We start from the raw sequence: 26,704 nt of genomic DNA on the forward strand, positions 1-26,704 counted from the left end.
TCAGCCAAAGGAGGACTTCTGCAGGAGGTCTTTCTCTCCCTCTCTGCCTGCAGATGGTGACGTTTACAGTATCTTATGGCCCCTGGAGCCTCCCAGATACCAGAGGATTGCAGCCTTAACTGTTATGTGAATGTAAAAAGACACAGCAATTTGGGCAGGAACCCTAAAAATCATAGGGGAGCTGGTCAGTTGATCAAAATAGGTAGAGAAAACAGGAGCAAGCAACAACAACAGAAATGTAAACAGGACACTGGTTTCATTGAGTTTCAACAATGATATTTTATTATAAAAAATGTTAACTTTGGAGGGTTTTCTCATCCAAACCAAGTTTTGTATTACAATAATAAAGACAAAAGACCTGTGGTTTTCCCTTCTGGGAGCCTGCACTTGGCAGGGTTAATGAAGACATATGTCCCATTGTCTCAGGGTAGGCAGCATATTCAATATAAAAAAAGGTTATGCCCAAAATAAATGGGTTGACTTGGTATAGGGACTGTTCTACAGTCCAATTTTATTTTATTTTTTTAAAAAACTTTTTAAAAACCCACACATTTACTCTGGTTTATAGAATTAAAAACAAACATGTTTATATAAAAAAGGTGCTGTGGCCCATTAAAATTACTCCATTGTGTCCTTAGTAAGCAAAAATGACATTGTAAGTAACCTGGTGGCCGTTGTCCCAGGCATAAAGGAGCCGATCCTTGGGATTGTAGTCTATCTGAGTGGTGTAGGAATACTCATTCTCAAAGAGCAGGCGAGGGATGATCTGGGTGTTGGTGTGAGTGTCGAATGCATATGAAATATTGGCATTCCGCTTGTTGTAGCTGTCAACAGCGTAGAGGACACCGCAGATGACAAAGGAATTGCCATAGAAGTTCTTGCGCAGACCCGTCTGCCAGGTGGTCTCCTTACGGGTGCTCAGATCCATGGCATTGAGCTTGCTGAGGACAATCACCTCTTGGTTGAAACTGTCGTAATTAATGGCCGGATAAATGATCCATAGGCCATTCTCATCCACAGCAAAATCCACATCTGAATGGCCACGCCACTGCCAAGGCGGCTCCTCCTCATAGGCTACATCATGCAACATGGCCCAGGCAGCCACAAAGCGCAGCTTTAGGTCATACTTAATGAGGTTGCGGGTAAAGGCTCGGTTGTAGTAGAGGGAACCATTAAAGACTGCGTGGCCTGTTCCCATCCAACTGTAGGGCAACTTATAAGAGTTACTCCATCGGCCTAGGAAACAGATGGTATAATAAATTAAAGAACACACTTGATCCTAATCCTACTTGCACATATGTTTTCTGTGAAGATTCCAACAGAAACATCCTACCCACTGCTTAGTGGCAGCTGTTCAGGATTTCAGGCACATGTCAAAGATTAAATCTGGAGATTTACTCATGTGTTACTAAACTCCAGCCTTCCTCCTAATCTGGGATATACTAACTAGATGTGAAATTTATTCTCCCACATTTTCTTCTGTAGATTTTATCACTGAAGTTTTTTTTTTCAGTGTTCCAATATTTGCTTTCAGTTTTTGTGTACAAAGTTTTTTAAAATCAGGTAACAGTAAGCGTATCCAACTTGTGGCAAACAAGATCTTTTAATATTTATCATGGATAGCTTAGTTTATAGGATTTCACATCTGACCCTTGATTCTTGACTACTTGCCAAAAGTAAAGACATAACCATATGCAAGTAAATCTAAAGCACTCAAAATGAAAGATAAAGCATCACAAATTTGACATTCAAAATTTAGCAGATTTCAAACAGTTTGGCCATTTATAGAAAGTCCATTTAGTTCCACAATTCATTTTATAGGGAGAAACTGGAAAGATGCAGAAGTGCTCTATTTGGCATATAACTGCTACACCATTCTGGGCTTCCTTAATTCTCTGCAGTAGAGGTAGTTCTCAGTTAACAATGGTAATTGGGACAGGAATTTCCATCACTAAGTGATGCTGTTGTAAAGCACAATGTCATGTGACCGCATCACTTAGTAATGGCAATCCTGGCAGTCCCCACTGCCGTCATTCACTGAATCCCACCAGTCATTAGGTGAGGACCCACCCCAATCCAAGCCAGTCCTGGCTTGGTCCTTCCCAGCCCTGAGCCTTGGTAAGGTAAAGGACTGCCTCCTCTGGAACTCCCCCCACCTGCCTATCAACCCCCAATCCCTGCCCTTTTGGCTGCCCGCTTACCCACGGCCACCAGCTGCCCCAGCTGCCCAGTCCTGCCTGCCAAACTGTGTGCCACTACAGTACCAGCCTCACCCAGAGTGTCCGTTCATGTGCCAGCCAGGGCCCTTGCTCCCCAGCCAGGGCCTCCGTTCGTGCCACGCCCAGGGCCTCCATTGGCACCCCAGCCAGGGCCTCTGTTTGTGTACTAACCAGGGCCTTCTTTCGCAAAAGAAACCTGGCATGAGAAAGAAGACCCTGGCTGTGCCAGCACAAAAGAAGGACTGGCTGAGGAGGCCCTGGCTGGCACACAAACAGAGGCCCTGGACAGGGTGTGTGTCCTAACAGCCAGGAACCACACTGAGACAAGGAATAGGTCTCTAGTGCTTTATTACTGCTACATAAGACAGAAAATCCTAACAAACTGAAGAAGCGTGGGAAAAACCCAGACAGATAAACCCCAAAGGTTAAGGCGGGTCTGATCTGTGTCTCTTTGAATGGCTGCTTAACTCCTCAGTACTATGCATGCATTTTCCCCCCTGGATAGAGGCCCCCTCCTGGTCACCATCAGTACTCATGACAGTGAGAAGCCCAGCTGCATCGGCATGAAAGAAGGTGGCATGAAAGAAGGCCTTGGCCGGTATACTAATGGCTGCTGGCAGGGCTGGGCAGCGGAGGCAGCTGGTAGCAGTGGGTAGGCAGGTGGCCAAAAGGCAGTTGAATGGGCCTGAATTTTGTTCATGTGACCATGGGGGCACTGCAACAGCCAGAACTTTGAGGACCAGTCGTAAGTCCCTTCGTTCAGTGCCACTGTAACTTTGAACGGTTGCTGAATGCATGGATGTTAATGTAATTAATGTAGTTTCTACGTCAAAGATTTCTAAGACTTTTGCTCCCAAGCTCATTTTAACTGTTCTTTCTCCAATCCCTTCCCCAAAGCCAAATGCTTGTGCTCTGGAACAATTCAATTTTCCATCTAAACTTCTCTCAGAATGCATCAAGCCTCTCCTGACCCCCACAACCCAGAACTGTTCTCTTCTGCCAGTTATGCTGGCCATTCACCCCAAGGTACAGAGCAAACATAAAACCTTGTCTGAAGCTGTCCAGATTCCGGAATTCCACCAAGGTGTTGCCATAATAATAGTTGGTGACATAGATTCTCTCATCCTTGGCAAGTGGATCCTTCATCCAAGCACCTTCATTTCGCCCATAGGTGTTCTGAATTACTGGCCCAGTGATAGTGGACAAAGTGTCCTTGCATTGACCTGAAAACAAACAAAGAATGTTTAGCACCTGCAATGTATATGTAAAGGGTTTAAAGTGCTTTAGCTACTCTCTCTCTCTCTCTCTCTCTATATATATATATATATACACACACACACACATATGCATACACAATGTAGAGACTGCCCAACTCCAAACAACTCTGGGTGGTTGACATTTTAAAGGCAAGAAACAATTAAAAAGATACAGATCATATGTGCCCAGAAGAAAACCATACAAACACAAGTGTCCTGTAGGGACTTGATAACTGCTCTATCAAGATCAATGGGGGGATGTTATTCCAGAGGTAAGGTGTTCCTAAAATCCAACATATGACATTATTTAATCAAGGAGACCTGGAGCTATCTGGTCTGCCTGATTTTATTGGATGGGCAGAAACTATCGGAGATCAGTGTTCCCTCAAGTAACCAGGCCTTATGCCATGTGGGGCTTTATAGGTGGTAACCAGAACCTTGAATTGCACCCAGAAGCAACTGGTGTTGCATGAATACACCATGGCATGGCCATTACTGTCTGTGCTGCTACTAGCTGTAGCTTCTGAGTGGTCATCAGTGGCAGCCCCATGTAGAACACATTGCAGTAGTCCATTTATGAGATGACTAGGGCCTGAGTGACCTTCTGAACAGCCTCCCAATCCAGGAATGGGCACAAATAATGCACTAAATGGCTCTTTGCAAAGGCCCTCCAGGTCACAGCTGCCACCTGCTCTTTGAGCAGGACCTGTGAGTCCAAGACCACTACCAGATTGTGCACCAGTCTTGAATGAGGAAATGCTACCCCATCCAACTTAAAGATGGAAAGTTCCCAAGACTAGAGGGCCAAAATATACAGTCCTGTCAAGACTGAGACTGAGTTGGTCCTCATCATCCAAATCTGCACAGCCCCCAGGCACTGGGACACACATTGACAATATCACTTGGGTCACCCAGGGTCATGATATACAATTGGGTGTCATCAGCATCCTGATTACCCCAAATCAACAGATGATCTCACTCGGTGGTTTCATGTAGATGTTTATTTATTTATTGAAGTTTTATGACTGCCTATCTTAAACACAATAAGCCTAAGCAGATCACAACAAAAGCAATAAAAAAGCAATAAAACAATTGTATCACCCTTACAAAGGAGCACCATACATCCCACCATGGCGCCATAGCATCCCATCAACTCTAAATATTTATTTATTTATTTATTTCTCACATTTATATGGCTACCCATCTCACACAAGGCGACTGTGGGCTGCGTACAACAATGAGATAGAAGCAGTGAATAAAAACAATCATTATAAAAAGATAAAATAATTATTAAAAAGAATATTATCACAACGTTTTTAATATATACCAACCCCACAGAGAGAGCAAGAATGTCAATCATAGTGAAGCCATCTAAGAATGTATCCAGTTCCCAAAAACTCCCAGGCCTGATAACATAATCCGGTCTTGAGGAACTTCCTAACAGATAGCAGGGAAGGAGCAAGGGAAGGAGAATTGTTAGATCTGTTGATTGTGTTCTCTGCCATTGAAGCAACGAGTCTCAAGCTCCGGATGGGAGGGGAAAAGTTGCTGAGAGTGAGAACAAATCCAAGGTCGTATCAGCCAAAAGTGGAATGCTGGACTGTTAAGGGAAAAGGGGGGGTAGTGTGGAGGAGGTTTTGACATGCCTGTGTGTCTTTTATCAGGTAGCTGTGTGAGAACTTCTCTAGTCGTGGCTTTTGCTTAAATCTGTACACATCATCAATAAATCTGAAATCTGCATTTCATCTGGATGCATGAGTCAGAATTCTATTGAGTCAACTGTGTCAGAACTTTACAGCAAGTGTAATTTCAGGGGGGAGAACATTCCATAAGGAGGGAGCCACAGCAGAAAAGGCCCGCCTCCTAGGACCCACTAAATGCATGTCCCTGGCGAATGGAACCCATAACACGCCTTCTCTGCTTGATCTAATGAGACAGGCTGATGTAATCGGGGAGAGGCGGTCCCTCCGATATCCTGGCCCCATGCCATGAATGGCTTTAAAATTCAAAACCAACACCTTGAACTGGACCCAGAAGCAAACTGGCAGCCAATGCAGCTCGTGAAGCAGAGATGTAAAATGTGCTCTTCTGGGAGCATACATAAATTCCCGTGTCGCCACATTCTGTACCAGTTGAAGCTTCTGGATACTCTTCAAGGGCAGCCCCATGTAGAGTGTATTACAATAGTCCGATCTGGAGATGACTGAGGCATGAGTGACAGAGAGCAGAACTAAATATGCTGGAACTGGCCACAGAAAAATGAGGAGAATCACTGCAATATGGTGTCACCCCACTCTCAATCCCCACAGCCGGTTCAGAAAGATACTGTGATCAATGGTATCAAAAGCCACTGAGGGATCAAGGAGTACAAGGATGAACACATCAGCCCCATCCCAGCTCTGCCAAAGGTCATAAATAAGCATGATGAATGCTGTCTCTGTACTGTACCCCAACTTGAAACCTGACTGAAATGGGCCAGATGCTCTGTTTCTTCAAGGATCCTCTGGAGTTGTTGCCTGACCACATTCTCAACAACTTTTCCAAACGAGGAAAGGTTAGACATTGGACAAAATTGTCCAGGACTGTTGGGTCCAGCAATACCTTCTTGAGGAGGAGCATACCACTGCCTCCTTCAAGGCCAAAGGAATCTTTCTCAAAGAAGCTGACACCACCATATGGACCCAACCTCAGGTCACCTCCCAGGTAGCCTTAACAATCTAGGAGGGGCCTGGATGACAGGTGGCCAAGCTCACAGTTTGAAGGACCCTATTCAACCAATTCACTCCAGATAACGCCACAAGACTGTGCCCAAGCATCTCAGCCAGGCTTGCCCAACTGATACCCAATTCTGAGTGGATTTGAGCAACTTTATCTGCCAGACAGCTTGACTATACTTTACAGTGCCATACAAATGTTTCTGTATCTTGTCCCTCCCCAGGAAGGAATTAGTCACCTTAAACAGGCCACCAGGCAGCTATCGGTGGACTCAATAAATGTGGAAAAATAATGCCATTTTGCTGTTCTACCTGTCCATTCCAGGCAGTGACTAATGCCTCAGCCAAACTGTCCCCCGGATCCTCAGGGAAAACCCCAAGCTATCTCTGGAACTTAACAGGGTCAATAAGCTGCCCAGAGTCACTTGTTGAGATGAGTGGCCATATAAATTGAATGAATGAACGAATGAATGAATGAGTCACCTGTGAGTCACCTGTGGCTCATAGGATCTAACAGCTCCTATCTACCTGCAAGGTGGGGTGACACCAGCAAGCCCAAAGGCAATTACAGAATGATCTACCACTGCAATGGACAGATGGTAATGTCCTCCACTACCAGATCAAGTAGCAACTGCTCTGAGATAAAAACTGTATCCCAGGTGCAATCACTGCTATGTATCAGCCTTTGATTATTTGGGACAGGTCCATGGTTGCCATGGAGGCCAAAACTCCTGAGCTGCTGCAGACTAAATGTTGCTTGGTTACAAATTGAAATCCCTGAGGATTAGTCATCTCAGGATCTCTATAGCCAGTCCATGCATGAAATCCAGCATATTAGGGAGGGATGGTGCTATGCAGCAGGAAATGCAGTACTTCAGCAGCAGTCCCAACTGTTCCCTATAACCTGACTTCAACCAAGAGTGGGACATCTGGTTATCTGCAGCACAGAGTCTCTGAGAGCCTCAACAACTCACAGATAATAGCATCCCCCTGCCCCCCGAGTTCTAGGATGATGCCAAACCTGAATCCAGGGGGCACATATTTCCAAAACGGAATTCCCTCTCCAGGCTTACCTAGGTCTTGGTTGTACATGCCAGTTGGCCGCTTCATCATGATTAAACTGTGATTTAGGGCAAATTTATTACAGATCAGTCTGGCATTCAAAAGCAGCAGCTGGAGCTCAGGGCAACTGATGGTCCAGAAAGTTGATATAGAGGATGAATATTGAGGGCTGGATGATGAGACTGCTCTCAAACAGGAACCTTAGCTACTTGATACTAATTTAGCTGAGAAATGGTAGTTCGTTACTGCCAAGTAAACTGTAAAGTTCATGGGGGTGATATGGTTGGCACTGGAGAAATGGCGGGCAGAGACATGCTATCTCCCTACCATCTTTCCTTTGCAGTCCCAACCTGTAACTATTTCTCCCAATAAACATGGCTAGCAAAGATATGGGAACTAATTAATAATCAATTTTTGTGATTTAAGTGTCTGAGCAAGCATTTATTAATAAACAGAACAAGGATGGCACAAAAGATAGTCAAGGACAATGTTTAGATCTTTTAAAACAGAGGCATCACAAGTTACTCTAACTAGTGCCAAGTTCTAGTACCTGAGTAATAGATCAATAGAGCAACAGGGATCTTGTGCCATACATCTTATCATTTTGTTATTTATATGTTTATTCTGGCTCTGGCCAATTCAAAGAATTTGGCTTTCCTCATATAATATGTGGTTTCGCCACACATTTAGGGCAAACTCTCAAAATAAGTAGGGCCACCAATTATCAAAATAATAAAGGAGAACCACAGTGGGAAGCAAAGATGAATCTCTAGCCCTGGTTGCTGAAAACCTGGGATAGTCAGCCAGACAGGCTGGTCTGGTGGATAGAAATACAGGGCCAGAAAAACCAGATAGCTCCAGATTATGTCAGCCTCTGCCCATTTCGTTCATTCATTGCTCTAGAACAAATTTCATTTCAGAAAGATAACACACAAACAAAAATCCAGTACAGGTCTGCATTTCGTAGGTTAGAATAAAAAAGCACAGAAAACGTAACTTAAGACCACAGAGACCCAAGCATAATAGAGAGCAACTATTTAGGTTTCACAGAAGTAATACTGTATCAAGCGGTGCAATAATTGAAAAGCCTTTGACCCTCCAGAGCAGCACTTGTCTTCTTGTAACATGACAGGATCCTCTTTAGCCCTCTCCCTGGGACACCAAATCCCCTTCACATTCCTCCTCTGATCCATCAGGCTCTGTTCCAATGGGGTCTCTACCCATCATTATTTTTAATCTGAGACTGGCCACCCCATTCTTCTCTGCAGCCCTTGACACCGTTCACTCAGCCAGTGGGGATGGGGGAGCAACAACAGCAGACCAGAAGCAGAGCCAAACCTTTGTGGAGGGTGCACCCCTCCCTTTTTTTGCAGTTCTCAGCAGAGGGAGGAAGGGGGAAGGTCTTTTTTGTTTGGAGGCTCCTGGCATCTCCATCCCTTTCGGGATTACTGTATACAAGGGAGATAAATTTATGGGAAAGAGGAAAGAAAAAATACATCCCTTGCCTTTCTTTTTCCTGGAAACTCCCCAAAAGAGGAGTTCTGCCTAATTGTAGGACTGTCATGTCACTTGTCATTATTTTGCTTCAATCTTTCTGAAACAGTTTCAGTAAAAATCTCATCAACCATCCTTTGCCACCCTCTTCTGCCTTCATACAGGTACAGGTAGTCCTCATTTAACGACCCTAATTGGGACCAGAATTTCTGGTAGTGGGGAGATAGGCGGGTGGGGGGAGTTGAAGCACACGTTGCAGTCCTAAATACAAGCGGGCTGCCAAGCGCCCAAAAATTGATCATGTGACTGTAGGGATACTGCAATTACCGTAACTTTGAGGACCGGTCATAACTACCACTTGTTCAGTGCCGTCATAACTTCAAACAATCGCTGAACAAATGGTCATTAATCGAGGACTACCTGTAATCATGAAGGTTACACTGGGTGTGAATAAGGCCACACAAGGAAGCAGGACTTTCTGCTTCTCCGCCTGTTACTTGTAGGTGTCTGTGTCAGACTCTGGCAATACATTACTGATTATGAAAACTATTATTGACACAAGAAGCTGCTTTATACCAAGTCAAGCTGTTCATCCATAGCCTAATACTGTATTTCTGTTCCAATTACTTTACTCAACACTACTACAAAAACTACAAAAAACTACAACTGTTTTCTTAGGCACCCTTTTAGTGACCTTAGTATTTGTAGAAATGCAAACACTGCTTCCTCTCTAACAAGCATTTCATGACACTAGTCCTTGTCCCCATTGTATTTGTTAAAGGCACAAGAGTTTAGCATTAAAATACATTGCTGACTTGTCAATCCTCATTTTGTCAAATCATCACTGATGAGAGCCTTGTTTGTTGTTTATTCGTTTAGTCGCTTCCGACTCTTCATGACTTCATGGACCAGCCCACGCCAGAGCTTCCTGTCGGTCGTCAACACCCCCAGCTCCCCCAGGGACGAGTCTGTCACATCTAGAATATCATCCATCCATCTTGCCCTTGGTCGGCCCCTCTTCCTCTTGCCCTCCACTCTCCCTTGCATCAGCATCTTCTCCAGGCTGTCCTGTCTTCTCATGATGTGGCCAAAGTATTTCAGTTTTCCCTTTAATATCATTCCCTCAAGTGAGCAGTCTGGCTTAATTTCCTGGAGTATGGACTGGTTTGATCTTCTTGCAGTCCAAGGCACTCTCAGAATTTTCCTCCAACACCACAGTTCCAAAGCATCTATCTTCCTTCTCTCAGCCTTCCTTATGGTCCAGCTCTCGCAGCCATATGTTACTATGGGGAACACCATTGCTTTAACTATGCGGACCTTTGTTGTCAGTGTGATGTCTCTGCTCTTAACTATTTTATCGAGATTGGTCATTGCTCTTCTCCCAAAGGATGAGAGCCTTACCCGTTCATTTTTACACTTGGCACATGCTCCCATTTCTCCCACAGAATCAGCAATCAAACATGAGGGTGGATGGGTGGATTTTTTAAGGATACTGAAGCTAAAGTGTTCAGATAAACTCTTCCCATTCCAAGCTGCTGCACATAATAACTGCCAGCTATTACTGACCAAATGTCCAGCCTCAATAGTCTCCTTCCTTTCTTTCAATGTTCAAAGCAGCAGAATGGACATAGTCCTTGTATCTACCACAATAGATACTGAATTCTTGCTGCCTTCATTAAGCCTGAATAATCTTGTATTTGGTTTTTGGTGTACCATACTGAAAACAAACTCAGTTATTCCACATTTGAAAGAGCTCATTAGAGAATTTAACACTGTTAATCCCATTCTACTAGTATCCAAGTCACTTGTAATGAAATAAGATAAATGGGAAGGGAAAAGAAAACAAGCTCACCAATGCTGTTTCTGATATCTTCCTCATCGAGGCTATATTTTGGTGTGACAGTAGAGCTAGGACTCACAGAGAGTGGAGGGGTCACAGCATTGATTGTGGTACTTGAAGTAGGCTCAGGTGTCATCTGTGTCTGGAAATCTGTTGTGGTCATCCTAATGATGGGGGCCCCCATAGTAGTTGTGTTCTCTGCTGCTGTGGTTGTGGCTGTGGTTGTGGGAGCCTGAGTGGTAACCTGAGCCTGTGTTTTCATAGTCCATGTGGTATCTTCAACTGCTGCCCCAGTTACTGAAAATTCAGCTGCTGCTGTGGTCTCCAGGACTTGGGCAGTAGAGACAACTGATGAGGTAGAGGCTGGGGCTGACTCTAGAGGAGGCAGCCTGCCTGTGGAAGACAGTGGTGATTCTGTTGCTGTGGTAATGCTTGCAGAGGTTTCTTTTCCAATGGGTGTGGTGCTTGTAACATGCCCCTTCAGGAGTTGAATATCATCATGTAAAAGCAGATCTTCCATAGGTGGTGGTTTCCTTGAAGGAACATTTAACACGTAGTTATGTTGTAAAAGCTGGTCCTCAATCAGCAAATCTATAGTATCACCACTGAAAGGCTCTTCTTCTGTTAAGACACAGAATATTTATTATTACATTTTTATACTGACTACAGTTATAATTGACAATAAAATATGAAGTATATTTTTAAAAATCTACTTAGTTTACATTAAAATCATTAACTTGTCTGAAAAAAAACACATATTTTTAAAGACTTTTTTACTGGTAAGTTCATTGCTCTAGAAATGGACAAGGAAGTGGACCTTGGGATTATGAGCTCAGCCACCTGTATATTAGATCCATGCCCCTTGTGGCTGGTCAAGGTCACTCGAGAGGTGACACGTGGGTGGGTTCTAGTGTTGGTTAATTCATCCTTGGAGGAGGGGGTGTTCCTGGCACCTTTTAAAGAAGTGCTGGTTCGCCCTCTCCTCAAAAAGCCATCACTGGACCCCACCATCCTGGACAATTTTTGTCCAGTCTTCCCTAAAAAGGGAAGGTGATAGAGAAGGTGGATGCACTGCAACTCCAGAGGATCCTGGATGGAATGGATTATCTGGACCCCTTCCAGTCAGGTTTCAGGACCGACTATGGAACAGAAGCAGCATTGGTTGCACTTTTAGATGATTCTGGTGAGAGCAGGATGGGGGCAGCACATCCATCCTGGCTCTTCTTGACTTCTCTGCAGCCTTTGATACCATCAACCATGGCATCCTTTTGGGTCAGCTCCGGGAGTTGGGGGTGGGTGGTGTCAGGCCCAGCCCAAGAACAATGAAGAATTAGTCCATTCAAACTCCAGTTCTTTATTTGCTCACACTGTATAGACAGAATCTTGTCAAACTAAAGCTACTCTACTCTAAGGGGAAATAACCTGGGAGACTCTAGGGCAGGGCTATCCTGAACCTCCTTGTTTTCCCACCATTGACTCCCGGACTGTGCCTCCACTTATTTCCTCCACCTCCTTGGAATGTGCTCCCTCCTTCCTGAGAAGCAGCGGCACTGCTGAAATCCACCACAGGTGGCAGAGTTTTGCGCTGGTTCACCTCCTTCCTCCGAGACTGGTCCCAGTCAGTGTTGATAGGGAGCGAGAGGTCTGACTCACAGCCCCTGCTCTGTGGGGTGCCTCAGGGTTCGGTGCTCTCTCTGCTCCTTTTTAACATCTACTTGAAGCTGCTGCGTGAGATCATCCGTCACCACAGGATGAGTTATCATCAATATGCAGATGATACCCAATTGTATATCTCCGTCCTGGGTGAACTAAGTGATGCTATGAATGTTCTTTCATGGTGCCTGGAGGCTGTGGGGGTCTGGATGGGGAACAACAGGCGTCAGCTGAACCCTGGTAAGATGGAGTGGTTGTGGGTGTGGGGCTCCTCTGTATCTGGGATTTGACCATCTTTGGTCCTTGATGGGGGTGCACTGCCCCAGACGGATCTGGTGCACAATTTGGGGGTCCTCTTGGACTCACGACTCCTGCTCAAGGAACAGGTGGCAGTCGTAGCTAGCCTTTACTCAACTGCATGTTGTGCACCAGTTGCGCCCTTTCCTGGATTGGGAAGCCCTTCTCTCAGTCACTCACACCCTGGTCATCTCCTGTATGGACTACTGCATTGTGCTCTACATGGGCCTACCCTTAAAAGGTATCCAGGAGCTGCAGCTGGTGCAGAATATGGTGGTGTGAGCTGTTAGGTGGTATGGGCAGTTATGGGCACCATAGGGCTGTGCATAAGACCCCTGTCACCAATTACACTGACTTGTCCCAGCCGGTTCAGCAGGAAGGGCATGTTATGGACCCTGTCAGTTAAGAATTTTGACTGGTGGGGTTGAGGAGAGCCTTTTCTGCCATTGCCCCTGCCCTGTGGAACATCTTGCCCCCTGAGATGAGGTTGGCCCCCCTCATCTGGCCTTCAGGAAGAGCGTCAAACCTGGCTCTGCCAACTAGCTTGGGGATCCAAGAGTGATAGGCTCCTCAGCAGTTGGAGAACACTCTCTCCATCTTTTAGCTTTTCTCTTTTAACTTCTATCTTTTGTATTTTTTATATTTTTATAATGGATTTTTATGATCTTTTTTATTTGTAAGCAGCCCAGAGTCACTTTTATAGTGAGATGGGTGGTGTATCAATTTAATAAATAAATAAGTTCTCTCACAGCAACAATAAGCAGATTCCACAAACCAGGGTTGGCTACACAGGAGACTCTATTCTGAATTGCCTCCACACACTTTTGCAGCATCTGAAGGTAAACCTTCTCAGATTATCTCAATAGACAAAATATTCCTATAAGAAAAAGATATTTTTTGTAACCCAGACCCAAGCAGGGGATAATCAGAATTTTGTATTGTGCTCCAAAACAAATTGGCAGCCAGTGTGTTGCTTTCAGTAGATGTATGATCTGTCTTTGAGTCTTTCCAGAGACCAACCTGGGTGCTAAATTATGTACTAATTGAAGTTTCTGGACTACATATAAAGGTTGTCACACATAGAGCACATTGTACATCAAGCCTGGATGTACATTGTCATTTTAAGTTAATTTTTTCTCAAGATAGAGTGCAATTGGCGTATCAGCCAAAACCAATAAAAAGCTCTCCTGGTCACCACTTCCATCTGGAAACCTGTCAGCCTTACCAGGTACACCAGACAGGAAACATGGCCAGATAAGCTAATTCTACTTTATTGTAAAAGTACATTAACACAATCTTGCAGGTCTGAAAGTACAATTCTTCCACCGTCACTTTTACAGCTTGAGAACTTAGGGAGGGTCCCTCCTGAGCCTCTTGCTCCACCCAATATGCAGCTGTGGGCTATGCTCCCTCTTATCTACCCATTCCCTAGGCAGTATCTCTTCACCCAGGTAAACCAGACATGAAACATGACCAGATGAGCTACTTCTACCTTATTGTTAGGCTACATTAACAGAATCTTGCAAGTCCGAAAGTATAAATCTCCCGCCATCCCTATTTAGCACCTAACCAGTTAGGATGGGTCTTTTTTAAGTTTCTTTCTCTCCCCGTCACTCAGTTGTGGACTCCTCCCTCTTTTATCAAATCATTCCCCTATAATGAGATGTTCATCTTATCTGAATTTGGTTTGATTTAATACTCCTGATTTATTACTGGTTTGATTTATTACTCCTAATTTAGTCCTTTACCAGCTGCAGACAGGCATTCAGAGCCAGGAACACCATTACCTGGAAATGTTACAGAGAAATACTGTACATCTGTATATCTCTGTCACATTCAAATCCAAATCACCTGATAAATTTTCCTCAGTAGTTTGATGCAGATATTAAAAATACTGTCCTTCTCAAATACATCCACAACTCACAAAGAAAAGGCACCCTGTCACCATCTTGGAAAAGAAAAGCTCTATTAGTTAAACCAAGGATTTAACTCCACTTAAACTCTCCCTGAGGGACAGAAATGGAACTACTGCAAAACCATTTTTCCCAAAGTTTCCAAGCAATGCCAGTCTCCAAACAAAAGTCATCCATCAGTCTGACCTGTAGCTTGCTCTGAAACCAGTCTGAAATCTGAAATGGGTGCAGATAACGTTTTTCTCCAGGACTACTTGGAAGCCACCAACATCACGATTCCCTTATCCAAAGATGAAAGGTTAGAAACTGGTCTATAACTGCCCATCTTTGAACAATCCAATGCAAACTTCGTAAGGCCGGGGTAGTAACTGTCACCTTTAAACAAAGAGGCATTCTACCCACTCCCTCAGAGAGGCATTTATAATATTAATTAAATCACAACTGAAGGAATGGACATATGTGAGCTAGTAAAAGCAAATGGAATCTTTCTGATCAGTTGCTTGGCAGAGAAGAGGAAGCAAAGAAGCAGAATCTAGCTTTCCTTCCTCAACAGCTGATTGGCAGCCTTCCAGCTTTCTTTAGTAGACAAACATGTGTCCACTAAACAGCTGGGGAATCATTGCATAGATAACTCAGTTAATTGCAAAAACCTGCAACTGAATTGGGTCATGTGTGTGCGCTTAATCCTCTGAATTCTGAGCTGCATTTAAAATACAGTCACACAAGTAGATAAAGCAAAAGTGGGATTTGGGATGAAATGTGGAGGCCATTGTTGTGAAATAGGAACACCTGCCTGTCTCCAAGCCCCACGCAGTCTAGTCCACAGAGTGACAGTGACAGAGAGCAGATGCTCTGGAAAAGACTTTGCAGAGCAGAGAGCGCCAAGTGCCTTCAACAGCAGAATGATCCATGACGTGAAAGAAAGGCTCACACACCCTCACACCCTCTAACCAGGATAACTGGCCAAATGGAAAGGTTAATCTCTAAATCCCAGGCTCTAAGTTGTCTAAATGCGCTGGAAATCCTAGAAGCACAATTCACACTGCAAAATACAATCTATATTGCACTAACAGTAAATAAATCTGAGATCACAACCTTGGAAGTGAAGACAGTGGAATTATTCTTGATTTCGAAAGTCCACACTGAGACTCATCTACATACATTCATTTGTTTAGTAAAACTGCTTCTGTTTCTAAGAATATAATTTTCAAGTCACATGGTATTTCAGGCCCATTCCTTGGCTCTTACACGCAAACTTTTCTTACCAGTCTTGAACACTTTTGCCCTATCAAAAAAGGTTTTAAATATTGTGTTTTTTTTTAAAAAAAAAACAGTTATGTCAAGTTAAAATAATTTAAGAATTAAGAAAAACTGCCTAATAGAATTTTATTAAGAGTACAGCACTCAAAATTCTGAAAATGAAGCTATGAATTTTCAAAAACCGTAACTCACGTTCTTCAAGGTAATTTTCTGTTTCAGCATCTTTGGCCTTATAATAAGTGATTCCTCGGACGATGTGCTGTTGGGAGGGAGGCCGGCTCCTCACGTGGAGTTTTCTTGGTGAAACTGCCTTTGGATTCATTGCCCCTGTAGCTGGGAGTGCATAACGCAACGACTCAGCAGAGCTTATATGCTGGGAAGCCATTTCATCATGTACGAAAACTTCTTCATATTTCGCCTTTAAGAAACCAAAAATGTTAAATTATAACCTTCTTAAACTTTGCCCAGGGGACACATTCATGAATCAGAAAGCCTCCAAGAATACATTCCATCCATTATCCTCTTTCTGAGGCAATCTAAATACTTCCAGGAAGCTCAAAAGCAAGATGTGTAGTCATTTAAAGATATACTATATCTGAATGGGATGATCCCATTTAGCTCTCATGGCAAAAAGCTACTGATAAAAGCCTTCCAATATCTTAACTCGGCCCTTTAAAATAGAATTGAAGTATTCCTGAGGCTAGATCCTCCAGCACTTTCTTCTGTATGCATTTAATGGGAAAAGGTATTTTGATAACTTTCAAGATCACTGTGTATCATATGCATCAACTCATGGGCAAACCAGGCAAATCACAGCCATATCAATGGATTAATGTAAATTATACATCCATCACCAAAGGAGAATCAGAGACTAGCAATATTTCCAGATTTACTTCTCCCTTCTCTAGAAATCAGTAAAGTAGAAGTTGATTAGATAAGGCTAAATAAAATAAAAGCCAACTGAAGCAAGAGAAGGGTGTTATTCGTTTTGATACTTCTGATTCATGAGTTGCAGCTTGCTTTAAGAACCACATGGCATCGGTATCACAAATTATTTTCTACCCATTTAAGATGGTGTACAAATTACAGTCTCCTCCTGGGCAAAAGCAGCTTGTCAATGGTCATCCATACCCTAAAAATATTAAGGACTGAGTTCTGCAAGTTGCTGTATGTCTGGCTTAATTTAAAGACTAAAATATTTACACTGGCTCCTTCTAGTCTCCCATACAATAACCGTATGTGTGTCTGCTCAGATACAGAGGTTGAGTCAGTAACCCATGTATTGTTACACTGCCCATTGTACCACCCATGGTCTCTGGCACCCATAAACCAGATTGTCAGAAATTTGACTGGTCTTTCTGATCAAGAAATTACAATTTTCCTTCTGCAAGATCTAACTTGGGCAACTACTATAAGGGTTTCTAACAATAGCTGTGGCTTGCAGAAGTCTGTTGGTACCCTCTTTTCATTATTAATGTTTCAGGCTTGTTTTTTTTCTGTATTTTAAATTTTGTGTTTCACTGGTCTGGAACCATAAATAAATGAGTCAAAGTGTTTTCAGGCTAAATGGCTGGGGTCGAACTTTCTGATATTCTGACATTTTGGCGGCATCTTCAAAAGCTAAGTGAACCACTATGTAGTGTAATTCTGCTGTTTGATCTGTCATTCAAACTACCATCTAATTGGATCATTTTATGGGAGTCAAAGAATGATGATTCCTGACTGGTTCTTCATCCAGATGAATTTTCAAATGATCTAATGTGAGGAAATTTGAAAGGAAGCTGATTCCTGATTACCCTGTCTTTGAGACAGATGATAGTTAGGTGTTTCTCCAGGTGAGGCTGCTGTAAATTCCCTTTGCTGGTGGTTAATTAAGGGCTGTTTGATATTGGTGTAGTGTAAAGTCAGGATCTGGGCTTTGTTGACCTTTAGACTCTTTTACTTCTTGTTCAAGTTGTTAGAATATTTGTGAATCTCAATGGCTTCTCTATGCAGTTGAATGTACAATAATAATTCGATGTGGTTGCCAGTACTTGTGTATGTCTTTAAGCTGGATTTTGTGTCCTTTATATAGTAGTCCATATACTGATTTGTCAAGCTGTTCTAGGCAGCAATGCCTTTCATGTTCTTTTAATTGGGTATTAATACTTATTTATTTATTTAATATCCTACCTTTATTGTTTTTATAAGTAACTCAAGGCAGCGAACATACCTAATCCTCCTTCTTCCTCCTATTTTCCCCACAACAACCACTTCATGAGGTGAGATGGGCTGAGGGAGAATGATTGGCCCAAGGTTATCCAGCTGGCTTTCATGCCTAAAGTGGGACTAGGACTCACAGTCTCCTGGTTTGTGTTATACCGTGTAATGCCGTGTAATACTATGTAATACCATGTAATACTATGTAATACTGGTTTCTGTAATACCGTGGTTTGTGGATCCAAGATAAACCTGGCAAAAACTGAAGGGGATGCAATAAACTCCCAATGATGAGAGCGGATCTCTACTATCCTTAGGTGACCAAAATAATTTCTTGGACTTTCTTTGTTGGTTTATAAATGGTTATTAAGTTGTGCTTTTCCAATAATTTTACTAATTCAATCTGTAACTTTCTCAAGATAAAGGAATATATTCCCACTGGGGGTGGCTTGTCCTTAGATTTATATTCAGTGTTATTTTTATTGTTGGAGCACATTGCTTGCCTGATTCCCCTGGCAGAGTATCCATTAACCTGTAAAACATCAGCAAGATGGCTCAACAAATCTAATAATGTGCCAGGCTCATGGATACGTCTGGCACGGCCACTAGGAGTTTTGATGGTGCTTGTCTTTTGGCAGGGATGATGGTTGCAATTTTTATGTAGATGGAGATCCATGGTATACTGTATGCCCTACTTGATTTTCTCTCCAGCTGATCAGAACATCCAAAAATGCAAGTTGACCATCTTTCTCCTCCTCCATCATAAACTGAATATTAGGATGGATGTTATTTAGATGCTCTAGAAATCCACTGAGTTCTTTTTCACCCTGACTCCAGATCACAAAGGTGTCATCTACCTACAGAAACCAAAAGGATGGCTTTAAAAGTGCAAAATCCAGTGCCCATTGCTCAAATTTCTCCATGTAAAAAATTGGCTATTTGGACTTAGTGGGTTCCCCATAGAACTGTTCATTTTAAAATGAGGGCAACAAAATTCTGATTTTATTTGTAAGGGATATTTCTAATGTTCAGAGGGGGTGGAATAGAAATCTGAGGAACTAGTTGCATGTGTCACCTCTGTGAGAGTGTAGGCTGCTGCAGCATCCCTCTGCAATGAATTTTGGCTGACAGCATGGTTGTTGATGTGGTTGGAAGAATTCATCATGCTATCAATATCCACCTCCTGAAAACTTTCTTCTGCATTCTGCCTCTTCTGTTTATTGTCTTTCGTGAGGTTTCTAGACATTTCCTGGAATGTATTTCAAAAGAGAGAAAGTAAACACCATTGATACCCAGAATACATACAATAATTTACAATACAATTTACGTTGGGCAGGGGGTGGGGATGTAATGTCAAAGATCCTCTTGTTTCTGGGAACCCCGTTTCCCTTTCTGCCTTTCTGCCTTCAAACCTTGAAGTTGCAGAAACAAGGGGAAAGAGCCCAGGCCAGTTACTAGCCAGAAAAATATATCCCTTCTAGAAATTAATCACTTTCCCTTTACTGTTTTAAACATACTGTACACGAATATGCTAAATTTATGGAAGCTGATAAGTATTCCCAAAATGAAGCAAGGAGGATCAGTTCCACTCAACAGTGCCTGATAATATATTATCTTCCTCCTGCTCAAATTGTGACAACAGCAGTTCAATAGCAGTATATGCTTAGTCCTGCACAGTGAATGGCACATAATCATCTGTGATTATAATTGCGATTACCATAAGCACAATATCAATTTGAGGTCAATAACTGGCAAAATCACTCAGAAAGCTAACTGAAAATCGCATGCTTCCTGCAAGTTCAAGCTCACATCAGTAGCCACAGCCTATTATTGCCAAGAGAACTCCAGATCTATTAACAGTTCCTTTAATTGTTCCTATGGGTCAAATGATGCAATGCCAGAATATGGCATTGCATTCCTGACAACTAAAGCATCCCTGCATGCTGTTGCTTCCTAAATTCAGCATGCAATAACTGCCTAAAGCCCTTTAACACATGCTCTCACTATGTCCTGGGGCCTCTAGGAAGCCAAGCTAATTAACTATTGGCTCATCTCCTGCTGCAAAGGAAACACAGCACAAACAATTTTGCAGCACTTCCCCTGGAGCTGCAGGGTTGGTGGTAATTTCCTATTGGTGGAATCTCCCACCTAATCCCCTCTGGGATTTCCCCCTGCCCTTCCCCAGTGGCCAGTTGGCTGGCAATGTGGGATGATGGAATTCAGCCATGGGTACGTTTGCCTGACATCACAAAACTCCTGTTAGTTGACTACTAAAAGGCATGAACCCAGTGACTATGTGGAAATGCCCGAAAGCTCAAATGCACCCCCTCATATTGTATACTACCATTGTCATGAGTAAGGATGGCGAGCAGGGGGCTCCCATCCAGGCTGTAAAGCGCATGCGTAGTACTGAGGAATTAGGTAGCCATTCAAAGAGACACAGATCGGGCCCGCCTTAGCCTTTGGGGTTTATCTGTCTGGGTTTTTCCCACGCTTCTTCAGTTTGTTAGGATTTTCTGTCATGTAGCAGTAATAAAACACTAGAGACCTATTCCTTGTCTCAGCGTGGTTCCTGGCTGTTAGGACAACTATATTGTATACTACGACTGCATGCTTTATCTATTTCCCTGCAAAAGCCTGACTATGGCTTTAAAAAAATCAAGGACCCTTGTGACATTTTAAAGAATAACCAGTGACACTTTATCATTGAAGATGATATGTGTGTTTTCTATTTCGTTCTGTGGGGTTGGATATTTTATGCTAGGTGGAAGGAAATGGCTTCTTTTATAGGCTGCAGTTCCAATTCTAATGGAGGGTAGCAGCACAATTACTTTTAGCTGTGAAAAAAATGCAGATAATCCAATCCCACATCAGGCCATCCTATGATCAAAAATTAACTCCTAAGAGAACTGGAAGAAAAAACACCTGAGAAACTATCAGTGATTCTCTCATGGAAATCTGGCCTGTCTTAAAAACTTCATGCCCTTCAGGAAACACTGTATCTTCAGCTCCAGCTGCAGTATAAGACAGGAGTATTGTATTGGCCTTCCTAATTGGGACAACTGAAGTATAAAACAGCCTATATTATATTTTTGCTATGATTGTTGTAAAATAAACATGCTGATATAGAGGCCACTTTTATCTTGAAGGGGAAAACAGCACTCAAAGAGGTTCACCTTAAATGCTTCCAACCCAGACAGGGCTCCAAAGCTGCTTTCTACTGGAAAGTACCCTGAACCCCGTCTCTGGCTATTCTTAGCCCATAAAATGCAACTTGCAGTAAGCATCACCTTCAGGAACAAATATTTCACACTTCCAATAATATTTAAACTATGTAAAATTTATATTTACTTTACTACTAGCAAGTGATACTGCAATTCAGCATACTATGGCTTCCTACGCTAAAGTACTAGGTTACACTGGGGTTGAGTTTTACCAAGTCAGACCATGGGTCTACCTAATTCATCGCTAACCTCACCATCATCTTCTCTCAGGAGTCTTGCCTGTGGCTGGCAGCAAGAGTAAATACAAAAATAATATAGCAATTAAAATAATAAAATAATAAAAAAGTAAAATATCAAAGTCTAAATTAAAAATCAACAAAAATCAGTGACAAGAAAATTGGCAAAAGTTTTTTAAACAGTAAAAGGGAGTATAATGTAAAATTGTACAGCCCCAAGGCCAGACTTAAGCAGGAAGCTATTCACATAGGGGTCAAAACCCAACCACAAGGGGGTGAGACAGAATTCCCCAGTCAGAGGTCAGCTATTCTTCTGGCCTTACTCAGCTCAGAAATTGGGTAAAAAGCCATAAGTGCCTCTCTGGAAGATCTTAACAACTGGGCAGGCTCATATGGAAGCAAGTAATTTTCCACTGTGGCTTTGGGCTTTAAGGGGCATAACCAACACTTTGAATTAAACTGAGAAATGAACTATATGTCAATGTAGTTATTTTAATAATGAAGTAACATGATCCTCAAAAACATTTCCAGTTAACAGTCTGGCTGCTACATCCTGCACCAACTGTAAGTTTCCAGATACTTTTCAGAGCAAATTTTGCACAGTGCACATTACAATAACCCAACCTGGGTGTAAGTTAAGGTGTGAGTCACTGTGGCCAGATCAGACATCTCTGGGAACACACACACACACACACCTACCTAAACTGGGCACAAATACTTCCAGCCTTAGCCAACATCATCTCTGTATACCACAACATTTCCCAATCTGGTGCCCTCCAGATAAGTGGACCATTACCTCTGGTTGCGTATTATGAGAATTGGTCCAACACATCTGATAGATGCCAGACTGGGGAAGGCTGGCAGAAAAGTTCAAGGCTGGGTCAATTTCCATCATAGCAGGCTGGATTCAGATTCCATTATGCTCACATCTTAACTTATATCCACATATCCTCTGCCTCCAATTGCCTCTCAAGGTACTCGGAATTCAATCCAGCTAGATGATCCAGATCATCAAAAGATACCAAATTTCAAAAGGCTGCCTAGTTCTCAAGGTAGGTCCAAATAAAACTACAATTAAAGACAAAATAAATTAAAAGGCAGGTGCCCATGATTGCATCACTGAAATTTAGCAGTCAATCATTTCCCACCAATTTTCATCATGAAGGAAGACATAAAGCTCAGATAACTTATGTATGCTTGATAATTTTTTTGTAAAACACAAATCCTCCCAAAGAGGAAAAATACCCCAAACTGCACTCTCCCAGGCGCACTGTCAAGTCACCATCCAATTCCCCTGCAGTCCTCTATTGCCATTTTTTTTTAGTTTCTCACTCCAAGTTAGAATGAGAAGGTATAAAATTAGAATTCGTTATCAAATCTGAAGTTGTTTCCCATTTTTGAATACAGGCTATGGTAGCAGTCTGTTAATAACTTTTTTTTTTGCTGGGTGAAAAAACAGTTGTTTCATATTTATAAAGTTGCCAAATATGCTTTTAATAACTATGGTCAGCAAAAATTCACCTGCCGAATTGTTTCCAGACACTCTTGTATTTAAAAACACAAACAGCTTACAGAGAAAGACGTATGTTTAAATTCTTCCACTGAAGCAGCGGAACTTTTAAGTGGTTGACCTTGACTTCATCACATTCCACATTTTGACTATGAAATACATTCACATATTCACCTTGTTTATCTTTTGCACTCTGGCTTTCAATATTTTTCTTTCTATTACTGATATTGTTGATTCCCACCATGTTAACTTACATAATTCTCTAACTCAACATAGTCTTGGATGTCTCTATCATTTTTTCAGTGCTCAATATAGACAATAAATGAGATGGAGTTTCTCCTGGAATGGAGCTATAGGCTTGTTTGATTTCTGCATATCAGCTACAGAGATAGCGTTAAGATAATCCGTAAAAGAGCTGGAATTCATCTTACCTCTTCCAGTTTCTCCACACGACCCACAAGCTTCGTTGTAACAGAGTGCAGTTTTAGCAAGTCTAACCCATAGAAAGCATTTTCTAGCATCTCAATGACAGCTGCAAGCTGCAAAACAGAGAGTAACACTGTGATAATGCAATGGGTTATATACTTTAGATTTGATTTCCATTAATTAGCACGCTTTGCATACATTTTTGATGAAACTAGTAAATGTAATGGCTCAACTGTGACATTCACTGGACAAGTAACCTCAACTTAGTCTAACTTGTTGCTATGAGGATCTAAGCAACTGGTATTCTAAACACCACTAAAGAAAGAATATCACTTATTTTAATGTCTTTAACAATAATACAGTCCATAACATAAAAATGACACGTTCCTAGCTTTTCAGAGTATTTCTACCTCATTTCCTCTAGTATTATTCTGATAATAATAGTAAACAGGGATTTTTTTAAAAAAAAGAATCATTATGAGTATAGTGCTATTAATGTACCTGGTACACTATACTAAATAGAGAACACAAGGAATTGTTTGCAAGGAGGTTGTACCCTAAAAATGAGAGTGGGAAACCCAAGAGAGGCAGCTTATAGAGAAACAACAGTAAAAACGGGGGTTTTATTATCTAAAAGCAAATGCTGCTACATATTCTTAAGCCTGAATGCTAACAGTGTGGAACGAAGTCCAAAAGTGGAAAGCACTTTTAGCATCATACAGGGTTAAATTATCATTCATAAGAATAGGTTCAATTAACACTAACTTTAGCATCTGCACAATGTTTCATACCAAAGATCAAGAATGTTCAAATCTGTTCTACTGAGAATGGAAAATCCTTATTTAGACACCCAGCTAGTTCACTCTTTCAGTCCATTCCCAAACATGTTCCTCTGAACTAATTTTCTTATGGTGGGCCCTGCATGTATGTATCCCCCCCGCCCCTCTTAAACATGGGGGGATGCAAAATTACCATGGCAAGGAAAGTTCTGATGGTAGGAGCATTGCTTAGTCACCACTGCTACTGCGGCTCTTCAAACTAACAAAGCTATTCGAACTAATCACGGGGGAAGATGAGTAAGATGAAGCATGACCAGGGCCAGCCGTATATGCTAACCATTTTATAATGCCACACCAAATTCAACAGTCCAGAGTTAGCCTTTTTTTCCTATTGCTTTGTTCCACTGTACGCAATCATAGTAAATGAATTTGTGGCTACTTTTCCCCCCCTTTTTCAATCTTCCTTTAAGTTGCCAGTTTCTTTACTGGCCTGCTTCATCTCTTTAAACACAGAAATCATAGAGGTGAAACTTTTGTGGGAGGAAAACAGGCGTGAGGAGAGTACCATGCTGAATTTCTCCATAGCCAATCCTTTTGAAACAGTGTTGCAAGTAATCCTTGCAAACTGTTATTAGTCCTCCACAATGTTCACTAATTTTATATAATTTGTACCTTCATGCTATAAAATTTGTGGCATGTCTGCAGCCTGAAATGGAGGTGGGGGAAGAAGCATTTATCTTCCAGCTTACACAAATATCTGACTCTTACCATGAGTGGCCAGACAGCTGCTTACTGCTGTTCAAGGCAGCAGCTGTTGAATTAGTACAAGGGACTGGTTTTTTTTAACAACAGGCAAGTAAAACCCAACTGAATTCTTGCAAAGTTTTGGTTTCTTATCCATAACTAATTTGCTGCCCTTAAATAGCCAATAACCCTATCTTCAGAGAAGACTGACACTTAGCAGTGTTGCAAGTTCAGCTCAACAAAGGATTGATTTTGAATGCACATTGCACTACAGAGGTTCATCCTCAGGACAATCTGCTAATCAACTCAACTGAACCCTTTTCCCCCCATGCAGATGTTTTATTTTAGACCAAAATTGTGCAAGCTACTTTGAGAGCTAGAGTTTCCCAGAGCAGTCATGCAGGTTATGTCAATCACCAACTACCACTTATTACCAAGCTTCAGAAATGCAAAGCAAGAGTCTGTTGAAAAACATGGGGGGGGGGGAAGTGCAAGATATAATCAGCAGCAGATATAATAGAAAACCACACTCTCATTATTAACAATCACCTACTTAAAGTGGCTTTGTTCTAACATGCAATAAAATTCATAGCTAATGTGCCCTGTTGAGTTCTAGGAATTTTCTGCTGAGTTCTGTCTAGGGAACATGATAATGGCTGTACAGGTTCGCACATACTTCCATTCCTATTTTGTTTTATATACCTAGAATTTCTTGCTGACCTTTCTTCTGGTTTCCCTTCAATCACCCTTTTTTTAAAATAGTGTCCCATCATACTTAATCAAAGAGGTTACAGCTTTGGATGCCATTTTTATTAGACTACATTTTGAGATTTTCAAGAGTCTCTCCCCCTGGATAGTCCCCAGTTACTTCTATAAGATTCTGTATTGTGGAGTCCTTGGTGCTCTCTGAGCATTGTTGTTTTCTTGCAGACATTTCATTGCCAGACTAGGCAACTTCTTCAGTGTGAAAAAGATTCTGTATGCTCTTCTCCCTAGCCTGTATAGATGTTCTCTCTACTAGGGTGACAGCTGGTCAATATGCCAACCTCCTATATGAAGATCAAGCATGTATTTGCTTAAATATAGAGGTTGAATCTATTTCACACATTCTTTTAAAGTGCCCACTGTATACGCGCTAGCAATCAGACTAATACACCCATTCTTTAGTCTGATAAACGGATAAACTGATGAGATTGAGGTATTCGTATTAAATGACCAATACCCAGGCATTTTGAAGGCAATGGCAAAAATTTTATTTATAGCCTTAGCTTATAGAAACTCTTTAGTCCCTTCAATGCAATGTTAACTTTTTAGGGTTCCTTACACACACACACACACACACTGTATACACACATACACACACAAACACATATAATGATGGTGTGCTGTATTTTTAAATTCTGTGACTTGGTCTTGGACCATCAATTAATCAATCAATCAATCTCAAGAGCCAAAGAGCAAGTCAATCTTTTTTTTTTGGCTCAGGATTGATCGGTAGGTTTTTCTTGTTGCCCATGGTGCTCTTACTAACCTTTTCCAGATCCATAATCAGAAAGACTCTAATCTTTCTTGCAATCTTTTTCAATTTCCATTTTTCAAAGTTATACTTTACCACTGGGAAAAAACACTTTTTTAACTTCTCTGATCTTTGCTGTCATAAAAATATCCTTATCCTTGATGAAATTTTCTAAATTTATTACTGTCTTCCTCTTTAGAATTAATCTCCTATTTTCTTCTCCAGTGTATTGTCCATCTTTTTTTGTTCTTGAGCTGGACAAAACAAAATTATCTATAACCTTCACTTCTTTGCACCAGCTGTAAGTTCATTAAACATACTTGTTGACCTTTTTCCTTTAATATTTACCACTACCACAGATT

General features: G+C 41.9%; 1 protein-coding gene across 1 annotated transcript in view; it reads right to left on the bottom strand.

Annotated features, from left to right (window-relative positions):
• Window positions 1-254: 254 nt before the first annotated feature.
• OLFML2B (olfactomedin like 2B) overlaps window positions 255-26,704 on the bottom strand; it is a 39,100-nt gene continuing 12,650 nt past the window's right edge. The window contains exons 3-8 of the mRNA XM_063298521.1: window positions 23,309-23,416; window positions 18,983-19,156; window positions 15,901-16,126; window positions 10,598-11,206; window positions 3,266-3,442; window positions 255-1,236 (exon numbers count right to left, since the gene is read on the bottom strand). Of these exons, the coding sequence (XP_063154591.1) occupies window positions 635-1,236; window positions 3,266-3,442; window positions 10,598-11,206; window positions 15,901-16,126; window positions 18,983-19,156; window positions 23,309-23,416 (1,896 nt within the window). The 3' untranslated portion in view covers window positions 255-634. The remainder of the gene's footprint in view (window positions 1,237-3,265; window positions 3,443-10,597; window positions 11,207-15,900; window positions 16,127-18,982; window positions 19,157-23,308; window positions 23,417-26,704) is intronic.

The sequence above is a fragment of the Candoia aspera genome, chromosome 3 (assembly GCF_035149785.1).
Source record: "Candoia aspera isolate rCanAsp1 chromosome 3, rCanAsp1.hap2, whole genome shotgun sequence".
NCBI lineage: Eukaryota > Metazoa > Chordata > Lepidosauria > Squamata > Boidae > Candoia > Candoia aspera.